The sequence below is a fragment of the Chiloscyllium plagiosum genome, chromosome 28 (assembly GCF_004010195.1).
Source record: "Chiloscyllium plagiosum isolate BGI_BamShark_2017 chromosome 28, ASM401019v2, whole genome shotgun sequence".
Taxonomy (NCBI): Eukaryota; Metazoa; Chordata; class Chondrichthyes; order Orectolobiformes; family Hemiscylliidae; genus Chiloscyllium; species Chiloscyllium plagiosum.
The window spans coordinates 5,804,778-5,817,047 of record NC_057737.1 but is presented as its reverse complement, the minus strand read 5'-3'; the positions used below and the strand labels follow the sequence as shown (position 1 = coordinate 5,817,047).

Genomic DNA, 12,270 nt, shown 5'->3' with positions numbered 1-12,270 from the left:
GGATGGGCAGTAAATAGCCAGTGACACCCAACTTCCTGAATGAATTGATCTTTAAAAAAGAGACAGTATTGCTTGTAGGCTTTCCTGACCCAGTTTCAGCAGCATTGAACTATTTTGACTTTCCAGGGCTGGTTTTGAGCTCTTACTTTTCCCAAGCCAACACTCCCTGGATATTCTCCTTATCCGTAACTGCCTGTAGTTTGCCAACAGCAGCACATGCTGTTTGGAGCCACCTCTGTGTCAATATCCCAACATAAAACACAAATGGATCATTAGCTCACTTGGCTGGACAACCGGACAACAGCGCAAGTTAAATTCCCATACTGACTTAAGTTAGTATGTAGGTGCTGCCTCGTCAGCTTTGTCCATTATCTGAGGCATGATGACCGTTGGGTGAAACTTTACCAATCATTTCTCTTGAGTGAGATAATAGCCCTATGGTCCTCTTGGACTGTAGTGACTTTACCTGTTAAAACATATGAACCATCAACTGGATATTTACTGGAGCACCAGCCCAGTTAGTCTCTTGAGGATACTTAAAAACAAAACAAGGTAGCTTGCTTTTGTTTTGCTGTTGAATTGTTTCTTATAAGTTGACCACTTTATCTTCCTCCTTCCCTGCCTATCTGGCTGAGAATAAAGTAGCTTTCTGAAATTTGCCTCTGTTTGTTGAACCTGAAATAAAAGCTACCAGTTCAAGTCTGATGTGCAAATGTGTAGCTCTAATTTAGCTGGACATACAATGTAGATATTTTTAAAATATGCACATAAAAGTCAAGTATTGATTTCAATACCAAATTCAGACAGGAATGATAAGCCCTTGTTAGGGGCTGCATGCACAGCATTAAATACGGTTAAATTCTAATATTTCCAATAATTACTAGGTTTGAGTTTTGTCTGTTAATGTACAAATTAATGTATTTGCAATTCTGGTTACACAGCTAAAGAATAAAGATCTCCCTTTTAAGAATAGAATTTGTTATTTTCTTAGAGTCATTAATATGTGGATTTCTCTTGCCCGCTCCCCCAGAGAATGGTGGAGGCTGGGCCATTAATTCCTCCTTGAATAAATTCAGGCTTTCATAGACAAAGGAATTTATAGAGGTAAATGAAGTTGAGACCACAACTGGATTAGCTGCAATCTTATTGAATGACAGACCAAGCCTGAAGGGTTGAATAGATACGCCTGCTCCCAAGTCACATGTGCAATCCCCTCAAGTATATAATCATTGTGTTGCTTTGCCAAGTGCACATCTCTTCTGAGTCAGAAGTTTTCTGGGTACGAGTCTAATTCTAACAACTTGAGCAGACATACTTGACTGAATAGTGCTGTACATATATTTTGGATGCAGAATAGTGACGCTATGTCTGCTTATTCAGGTGAAAAGAAAAGGTACCATAGCATTGTTTAAACCAGAGGTTGTTCTTCACAAGTGATCCAGCATTCCTCCTTTAGCTAATATTGTCAAATTACCTTCAAGTTGTTCAGTTTACTGTTTGTGGATCGTGTCCCATTTTAACTACCATACTTGACTAATGATGAATTAAACTCTCTCTTAAAAAAAAATCATTCATTGATTTGGGACATTCTTGAGATACTATGAGATGTAGGACAAGTTGAATTTTATTTGCTTTGGCTCTTTTACAGCCTCCTCCAAAATTAACCATAAAGAAGTGTCTTTTTAATATATGCAGCTTAATATTTAATGAGTCGCTAAGAAAGGGAGAGGGAGATCCCAATTTTTGCAACTCGCTTGTAACCGATACACCCAAATTCCTTTTTTCTGTGCAGGGACATCAGAAATCCATGTACAGCATTGACTTCCAAAAGCAGAAATCAATGCATAGGCACATCGATTTGGTTTTCACAGAATTTCAAAGGACCTGCGCAACTGTGCAGCTTCAATACAGCGTTGTTTAGCTTTGCACTGAGTATATCAAGCCAAGCAGAAAATAATTCATCAAGATTCTATATTTCGCACAGTGATTTATGTCTAAAACACATTGCCGTCTCTTGGAAAAAAAAGCTGGCAGTGAGTGTAGGCTTGTTTGCTGAATTTTTTGTGTGTGCTTAGAATTAAAGATCGTATACCTAGTTTTAAATAATAGGAATGAATGTAAGGGGATTTCACGTACATTACTTTCTCTTCATGTTGCTGGTTGGCATTCTTTTTTCTTTTAAATTTCCCTTCCTTCATTCTCTTGCTATATGACTTGATAAATCCAAATAAGATCAGAGACTTGCCCCAAAATAAGCTTCATGCATTTGTTGCATTTTAAAGATCCCTTTTAAACATCTATTATAAGAAATAATCAGTTTTCTTAAATGCAAGATATGATGCAGTTTAGTAGCTCTGAAGTTTTGAAAATGACAGAAGTTCTATTCTTCCATAATTAAACATTATTTTTTATACATTATCTTCAGGGTCCACATATTGCTTCAGTGACATTGGCTGCTTATGAATGTAACTCTGTGAATTTCCCGGAACCTCCGTACCCAGATAAAATAATCTGTCCAGATGAGAGGTTGGAAGAGACTATCTCACTGTGGGCCATTATTTCCAAAGTCAGGCTGGAGGCCTGCATGTGGGTAAGATTCCCATCATCTAATTTACTTGTGAATTTTATTGGTGTCTTGTACCAGTATGCAATATTAAAATACATTACACTGCTTTAAAGAAAATGGTATGACTTGGGTAGGGGACTGGGCATACGACAAGAGAACGAGATTGGGATAAGAAGTTGGAATAGGGATTATGAAATTGGGGCATATAGTATTGGGGATGAGAGATTGCGTTGGGGGAATCCAAAGTTGTGGAATGAATTGAGGTATTGGATAGCGGTTTGGGAGCAGACATATGAAAAGAGCAGGACAGTGGAAATAATTAGATATGTCTTTGATCAATGGGCCTGATAGACTTGTGCAGTTCAGGAGGCTGTTCAGGTCAAGATAATTGGATGGGATCCAGAATAACATTGAAAGGAATTTATGCAGGATAGAGGAAGCCAACCTTTTGGCACGAGGAAGTGGGCACATTTAATGCCTTTGCAGGAGGTGGTGGTGGTGTCAGTGAGCAAATTTCAGAATGCCTCAGAATGAAGGGGTGACCCTTTAGAACTGGGGTGAGGAGGAATTTCTTCAGCCAGAGGATGGTAGAACACATTGCTACAGAAGGCTGTGGAAGCCAAGTAACTGAGTATGTTTTAAGACAGCGATGGATAGGTTTTGGATTAGTAAGTGGATCAAAAGTTATGGGAAAAGACAGGAGCATGGAACTGAGAAATACATTAGCTATGATTGAATGGCTGAGCAGACTGGATCCAAGGGCATATGTGTATTGACACAACAATCATGAATGTCTTCAAAATAATTCAAAAAAATTGATAGAAATGCAAATTTTAAAAAAGTGTCAAGCAGTAAAGCTTAATAGTGAAACCAAAGTTTTTTTTTGGTTAAGAAACAATGGTAATGAGAAAAATGATGAGCCCCAATTATGATCACTGGGGAAGGGGGTGGTGACTGGGTTGAGCTAAGGAGTTAGGTTTAATTAATACTGACCATGGGTTGCTGCCTCGTGTAGCCACTCCGAGCAGTCATTGGTGTAATTCAAAGGAAATTGGTGGTCAGAAGTGAGTTGACTCTTAGCCTGAGGTTTCCTTCTCTTTGATCCTGCTTCTCTTCTCTCCATCTTCCTTCCATTCATTCACTTTTTGCTGACTCGGGAAAGCAGCCAATATAATCAAAGTCCCCTCCCATCCTGGTTATACTCTCCTCTTCCATCGGGCAGAAGATACAAAAGTTTGAAACATGTACCAGCTAATTCAAGAACAGCTTCTTCCCCACTGTTTTTGGATTTATGAATGCACCACTCCTATATTAGAGTTGATCTTTCTCTCTCCTTCTCTGTAGCTGTACCACTATATTCTGCATCCTGTTCTATTACCCTGATGTACTGATGCAAGGAATGATTTGTCTGGTTTGCATGCAATATAATGCTTTTTACTGATCTAGGGATGTGCCAATAATAAATCAAATCAAATATTCCCTTTTCTTTTCCCACACTCTTATCCCTTTACCTCTTTCTGCCTGATCCCTTTTAATTCTCACTCTTTGCTGTAGATCCCCTACAACATGCCATCCCTGCCTGACCCTTCTAAATCTGTCTGACTTATTTGCCCTCTTAAGTCTAAGGAAATCTAAGGCTTGGTGCTCCAGATTTCCACCAGCATGAATTTTGCATGGAAATGAAAGTGGCCAGGTTCTTCTTTCTGGAGAAACTTAAATGCTCTTTGGTAAATGGCTATTTAACAAACAAATGAAAGATTACATAGTGGGAGTAACCAAATTGCCAGACTGTCATTTCTGTCTTCCTCACGCCACTCACTGTCATGGCCTAATTTGCAGTTCCTTCTGCCATCTGACTCTCATTGCCATTTTCTCGTGGTGCAATTATCTCCTTCGTCACCTTGTCCAAAGCCAAAGCACCCTATTGGAGACCTGGCCCAATTACTTAGCTTCACAGCTCCAGGCCTCTAGCTGCTTGTTATTCCTCCAGTCACAGAAAATCTCTCCCTCATATTTGTTGCTGATAGGTTCCCCAGTAAACCTTGCAGCAGCAAAGGAAGGTCCTGTAATTGAAAGAGCAGCTCCTTGTAAAATCCTTTACTAATACTTGTGTTTGAAACTTCACCTTCAACTGAAAAAATTCTAAAAACAATAAGCCTTACATCATTTTTTTTCCTGGTCAGTATCCTTTCCATGTAAGGTTATGTCATTATTAGTTGTGGGAAGCTTTTGAATGAACATTGGTGAGGCCACTTTAGAATACTGCATGCAGTTCTGGCTGCCCTTCTAAAGAAAGGATGTCATTAAACTTGAGAAGATGCAGAAAAGATTTGCAAGGATGTTGCTGGGTTTAAGCTGTAGGGAGAGGCTGAATAGGATGGGGCTGTTTTTCCTGAAGAGTTGGAGACGGAGGGGTGAACTCGAAGAAATTCAGAAATCATGAGAGGTATGGATAGGGTGAGTAGCCAAGGTCTTTATCCTGGAATGGGGAAGTCCAAAACTCGAGAACATAGGTTTAAAGTGAGAGGTAAAAGATTTAAAAAGGACCTGAGGGGTAACTTTTTCCACAGAGTGTGGTGCGTGTATGGAACAAGTTGCCAGAGGACGTGGTGGAGGTTGATACAATTTTAACATTTAAAAGGCATCTGGATGGGTATAATAATACGAACGGTTTAGAGGGATATGGGACACATTCTTCCAAATGGGAATAGGTCAAATTGGAATGTCTGGTCGACGTGGATGAGTTTGACCAAAGGATCTGTTGCTATGCTATATGACTCTGACTCTATAAGTTGTAAATTCATCTACCAGTCAAACAGCTATTGAGCTGAACAAAATTCTCTGGAGTGGGCTGTAGGTTGAGTATCATTCATATGAGACAGAAGTGGAAAATGGAGCATGGAATCGGTACATGGTTGAATTGGATAGGGAGAAGACGGTGTGCCCAAAGGGCTGTGAGGAAAACTAGGATAGTGAGAAAAAAATGTGGAAAGCCTTTTCAAAGAATTGAATAGGTATGATGGGCCAAGTGGTCTCCTGTGATGTATGATTTAACATTTAATTAAGAGTTTAAGGACTGTTAGGAAGCTTCTACAATTTTCTACTGTTTGTTTCTAAGTTTTCTCCCTTCGTTAACTATTTGATCTTGGCTGATATCATGCTTAAGAGCTGCAAATGCGTTCTGCAAGGCATGAGAGATTGGCTAGACTCCTGTCATGTTGTACAGCAGACTCTCCTCGAAAAATCTGCATGTGTAAAGCTGTTGAAAATGATATCAAATTTGTTCTCTGGTAGTGCATAATTGACACACACTGTCGAAATTTAAGTACAAAGAATGACCATTTGGGTGAGGTGGTCCAGAAAAGACTTGGGATTAGAGAAAAAAACTGAGACAAAAGAAAGTGGAGTTGTGGGGAGGTGGGAAATATTATTAGCTTATTCGTTGTGAATTGCATCTTGACCAATAGCAACAGTATCCAATACACTCTAAGTGAACATTCTTCAAGTATGAATTTAATAGTGGGTGTTGGCAAGCTATTTAACCATGCTGGCTGCTCCAACTGAGGCTATTCCTGTGTGAATGGTTCCCTCAACCAAGGAATGTTTGAACTCTGAAAGTGCTGGAAATATGCTACAAGTATCAGTTTTGAAGAAGTGTAATTTTTGACTCAACGTGTTAACTCTTTCTCACCTAATATGCTGCCAGATTTGCTAATTAATTCCAGCACTTCGCTTTTATTTCACATTTCCAGCGCACACAATATTTTCCATTAATATAAAAGCATGCACACTGGCTGAAGTTTAGATTTCCTTTCTTGTTTGAAATGAATGAGATTTAATGCCATCAGCCCCTCTGAGTTTGGTTATCTCTGCATAGGGCATGGATCAAGTTTGGATCCAACTTTTTTCTATCTGGTTCAGGATGGATGAGATAATGTCATCTTAAGCTTGTTCATCTTATGCATTTAAAAGATACTGTGTCATCATTCGAGGATGAGCAGGGTGTAGTGTTCTGAGTAACATTCTTCCTTAACCAAACACAATTCAAAACTAATTTAATTCAGACTAGTCTTTTATTTATTCTTTCATATGATATGGGTGTAACTGGCTCGTCCCTAATTTCCAATGAGAAGAGTAGGTGATGATGTTCCCATAAAACTGCTGTTCTTGTTCTTTCAGGTGGTAGTGGTTGTGGACTTTGACAGCGCTGTTGAAGAAGCCTTGGACAGTTTCTTTGGTACATTGTGTCATTGGTACACATTGCTGCAACTGTGCACTTTTTGATGCATGTTTAAGGTCGTGGCTGGGTTGTCAATCAAATGGGTTACTTAGTCTTTGGTGTTCAGTTTTTTTGAGTGTATTTTGAGCTGAACTCATCCATGCAAGAGGAGGGAATCATATTACATCTCACTTGTAGATAATGTGGTGCCTTGTAGATAATGGATAGATTTTGAGTCAGGAACTGACTTACTTGCTCTGAAATTGCCAACTTTCATTTGCTCCTGAAATCAATCCTTAAGTCAATGTAACTCCCAGAGTGTTAATGGTCAGGAATTCAGCAGTTGTACACCATTGAACAACAAGGAGAGATGGTTGGGTTTTCTCCTTCTGGTGATGTAGATGTCACTTACCACTTATGAGCCCAAGCCCGAATTTAACTATAGTTTCAGTTTCTTGTGGCATGTTGACACAGATGTCAAGGAAAATATAGTGAAAAATGTTTGTTGCCACAATCTAGCACCACTTTGAGTTACAAAAATAATTTTTAAAAATCACTTAAATACAGCCCATCTTCCATTCAAAATGGGTCTCCAGCATTGCTCCAGTGCTTCTGCAAGGTGTTCCGGACATCAAGGAGTACCCGCTCTGGGTACAGCAACGATAACGCTGATGCCCCAGGAGACCATGGTGCCGCAACTGCTGCCAGTTTGCTAACACCTGCCAAGAGTCCATGCTCCAGGTCTACTGCATCCCAGAATCTCCACTCCTGGTCTTCGGCCATCAGGAGTCCCCATTCCAAGCTGCTGCCAGAAGTCTCAATTCATGCTGCTGACACTGTAGCTGCTGATATGCTATCACTGCTCCAGTCTCAAGAAAAGAAAAGGTCAAAATGTAAAGAGGAAAGATAGTGGATGGGCTCAGGAATCCAAACACTACTGTGCTGGCACCGCCATCTTGTGAGGAAAAAAAAGACCTACTTCAGTAGATCATTGGCCCATTGAGTCCACATTATCCCTATGAAGAGTATTCCACCCATACCAAATCCTGTACCCTATTCCCATAACCAATTCAAAAATGCTTAGTTTGGGCTCCACCAAGATCACCTAATTTCAGCCTTGGTCCACACATTGACAAAATAATTAAATACCAAAGTTGTGATAAGAATGACTATTGTTGATGTTAAGATGACATTTGATCAAGCATGAAATCAAGGAGCCCTAGCAAAACTGAAGTCCATGATTACCGAAGGAGATTTCTGAAGTTGTACCCAGCGCACAGGAAGAACGTCATTATTGAAGGTTAATCATCTCATCCACAGGCACTGGTGCAGGGGTTACATAGATTAAGACTGAGGGGATGGTGATAATGGTCTGATGTGTAGATGATCATGTTTGTGAAATCTCCTTGTCTGGTTAGTTGTTTAATTATCCTCCACCGTTCACAAATTGGCAAGGAAGGACTGCAGAACTTTAACCAGCTAGTTGTGTGACTGTTCGAGGCGGGGAGTGGGGTGGCGATGGTCTAGTGGTATTATCACTGTACTGTTAATCCAGAGGCCTAGATAATGTTCTGGGGGCCAAGGTTTGAATCCTACCATGGTAGGTATTGTAATTTGAATTCAACCAAACAAAAATTGGAATTAAGAGTCTATTGATGACCATGAAACTATTGTCAATTGTCAAGAAAAACCCATCTAATGCACTAATATCCTTTGGTAAGGAAATATGCCATTCTTACCTGGTCTGGTCTACGTGTGACTCCAGACCCATAGCAATGTGGTTGACTTTTAACTTATCCTCTGGCAATTAGGGATGGATAATTAATGCTGATCCAGCTGGTGACTCCCTCATCCTGTGAATAAATAATAACAAAAAATTATCTCTGTTTATTAGTATGACACATTGAAAGTATGTTGATTCTCCAACCTCACTAGAACTGGGATTTTCACAAAATTTTATGACTTAATCAAAGTTCCTAACTTATCAACAGAGGTTAACAAAAACATTATCTAGGTTTACGGACTAAACAAGGAATGCTATTTATTACAGATAAATATAATCTAACCACAAGTAAACAGCTATGATATGAATTATCAATAAATGTCTCTACCAGTTAAAACCTTGACCCCTTTAAAACCCATACGCACATGCAAGCAAATATGTCAGTGTGGGAAATGAATTGGGGAAACAAAGTTCAGTCACATCAGTCCAAAGTTTTTCATGAGATGTTCCTATTGCTTCCCAAACTCATCATCTATTTTTTGATCTCTGTTCTTCAGATTCTTTTACTTGACAAAAGCACAGGGTGATTGGTACACTCATTACAAAGTCTTCTACTTACTAGTTAGCTGGTGGAAAAATATAACAGACTTTCTTCAGATACTTTTACTGAGAGAAAGAGAGAGACACACCTAGATCTTGCTGCTTCCAGTTTGGAAAATGTCTGCCACTGTATCATTCACACCTAATAAGCTGTTGATCTGCCCAGGAACCAATCAGTATTTCCAAAAGATGTTCAGTAAAGACGCCACATGGTGCATTTTCAGATTGATAACCTGTAACTAATGGAATGCTAGAAGGGCATTAGCACTGGGGTCACAGTTATTTACGAAATATGTTAATGACTAGATGACAGAAGTGAAGGTATTTCAACCAAGTTTGTGGATGATGGCAAAGTAGGTGAGAATACAAGTGGTGAGGATGACACCAGAAGTTTACAGGGGGTATAGACAAGTTGTGATTGGGCAAAAATTTCGCATATGGAATATACTGTGGGAAGTTGAGGTTATATACTTTGGCAGGAAGAACAGAGGAGCCGAATATTATTTAAATAAGAAAAGACTATAGAAGACTGCAATGCAGAGGGATTTGAGAGGGATCCATGCATGAATCACAGCTAGCCTTCAAGTTCAGTTAGTAAGAGGGAAGACAAATTCACTTGGTTTTTATTTAAAAGGAGATGGATCATAAAAAGATACAAAACTAAAATGAAATGAAGCATTAATCATATATCACCTGGAATATTATGAACAGTGTTCATCTCCATCTAAGGAAAGGTACACTGGTATTGGAAGCAGTTCAGCAAATATTCACTGTGTTAGGCTAGTACGATTGCAACATTTAAAAGGCATCTGGATAGGTATTTGAATAGGAAGGGTTTGGAGGGATAAGGGACAGGTGCTGGTAGGTGGGACTAGATTAAGTTGGGATATCTGGTCGACCAAAGGGTCTGTTTCTGTGCTGTACGTCTCTGACTCTATGTTGATCCCAGTATAGAGAGATTTTCTTATGAAGAGTTTGGGTGGACTGTTCTTGTACTCAGTGTAGAAAACTGTGTGGACACTTTGTTGAAATATGCAAAATTCTGATGGGACTTGACAGGGTAGATGCAGAGAGGATATTGTCCCTCTAAACTTTTAAAAAGGTGTAATCTCAGAGCAAGGGTCACCTATTTAGCACCAAATGAGGATTTTTATTTTGTTTTGCTCCAAGGGTAGTGTGGAATTCTTTACCACAGGGGGTATTGAGGCGAGGTCATTAGGTGTACTCAAGACAGAGCGACAGATTTTTTTTTAATCAATAAGGGAATTGAGGATTATGGAGTTAAGACAGGAGGCAGACAAATATCAGATCAGCCATAATCTCATTTAATGGCCTGAATTGCCTACTTCTCCTAAATCTCATGGTAATCGTAGAGCTGTTGTCAGGCTAATGCATAAACCGCTACCCAGTGATAGTCAGATTTCGCTCTGCACACATACTGCAGAACCATGCTATCATATTTCCTCACCCATTGCTTGCAAAGTATGAATATAACACAACTCATAAGAAGGTGTGGTTAAGGAGGTGTTTAGCACACTTGCCTTCATTGTGCAGATCTTTGAGAATAGGAGTTCTGACGTTATGTTGAGGTTGTACAGGGTGTTGGTGTGGCCTCTTCTAGAGTGCTGTGTCCAGTTCCGGTCACCCTGTTATAGGAAGGATACTATTAAACTGGAAAGGGCTCAGAAGAGGTTTATCAGAATATTGCCGGGAATGAAGGGTTTGAGTTATAAGGAGAGACTGGACAAGCTGGGACCTTTTTCACTAGAGCACAGGAGGTTGAGTTTATAGAGGCTTATAAAATCATGAGGGGAATAGATAAAGTGCATGGCAGGTGACTTTTCCCTAGAGTAGAGAATTTCTAGACTCGGGGCCTATTTTTAAGGTGGTAGGAGAAAGATTTAAGAAGATATGGGGGCAATTTTTCTGCAGTGGTTTGTGCTTGGAATGAACTTCCAAATGAAGTGGTGGATGCGGGTACGGTTAAAACATTTAATAGACATTTAGATAAGTACATGAATAACAAATGTTTAGAGGGGTATTGCCAAGTGCAGGCAAGTGGGACGAGTTTAGTTTGGGATTATGGTCAGTGTGGACTGGTTAGATCAAAGGGCCTCTTTCTATGCTGTAAGACTCTATAACTCATTAGCATAGTTCCAGCAACTTGTTCAGAGTACATTAATTCCTTCCTCAGTCTTTGCTTTCAAAACAGTCCTATTCCCATTCTAATCCAAGATTTAAAAAAATGGTATTTACACTATAATATGCTTCTATTAAACATGCTTGTATTCCTGTTTTTCTTCCCCCTCTCACTGGCTCTCACCACCTACTGCAGACCTGACTGACAGACGCAGGATTCAGGGTTTATCCAGTTTAGTATACTAAGCTACACTGAGTATTGGATATTGAAATCCACAGTACATTCTGTGTCCTTAATATCCTGAATGCTTCTTCTAGTCGATGTGCTGCTTGGAGAGGCACTAATCCATCAGCTGAGGGAGAGCAGTAAATGGCAATTTACAGGAGATTCCCTTGCCAATGTTTCACCCCATGCCATGAGATAGCATGAGGTTTGGAATCAACTTTGAGAACTCTCAGAGCCATTGCCATCCAAATGTATGCCATTGTCTGTCATCACTTGAGATTGTTCTGTTGGTAGAGAGAGGGCAAGAGCAGGAATTGTATTGGAGGAGTCTGGGACATCAGCTGCAAGATATGATTTGGCAAATGAGACTTACCAGACTTTTCCAATTTTGACACAAGCCAGTCCTCTCATCTAACAAGTATTTGTCATTGCATCTTATCCAAGTTAACTATAGAAGTTAACTGCAAAAAATACGGAGGTATGGCATTGAGGGTGAGTTGGAGGTTTGGATTAGGAGTTGGCTGGCTGGAAGAAGACAGAGGGTAGTAGTTGATGGCAAAGTTTCATCTTGGAGTGCCATCACTAGCGGTGTTCCGTAAGGATCTGTTTTGGGACCATTGCTGTTTGTCATTTTTATAAATGACCTGGGGAAGGGTTAGAAGGTTGGGTGAGCAGGTTTGCGGATGATATGAAAGTCGGAGGAGTTGTAGACAGTGAGGAAGGATGTGGCAGGTTACAGCGGGATATAGATAAGCTGCAGAACTGGGCAGAAAGGTGCCAAATGGAGTTCAATGTAG

At 39.9% G+C, this 12,270-nt stretch overlaps 1 protein-coding gene across 5 annotated transcripts in view; it reads left to right on the top strand.

Annotated features, from left to right (window-relative positions):
* Positions 1-12,270, top strand: part of vmp1 (vacuole membrane protein 1) — a 202,678-nt gene that overhangs the window by 95,319 nt on the left and 95,089 nt on the right. For 4 of the 5 annotated variants that reach the window (XM_043718127.1, XM_043718128.1, XM_043718130.1 and 1 more), the window contains exon 6: positions 2,426-2,590. The exons of the other annotated variant lie outside the window; for it this stretch is intronic. In XM_043718127.1, coding sequence (XP_043574062.1) covers positions 2,426-2,590 — 165 coding nt within the window. The remainder of the gene's footprint in view (positions 1-2,425; positions 2,591-12,270) is intronic. 5 annotated transcript variants of the gene reach the window in all.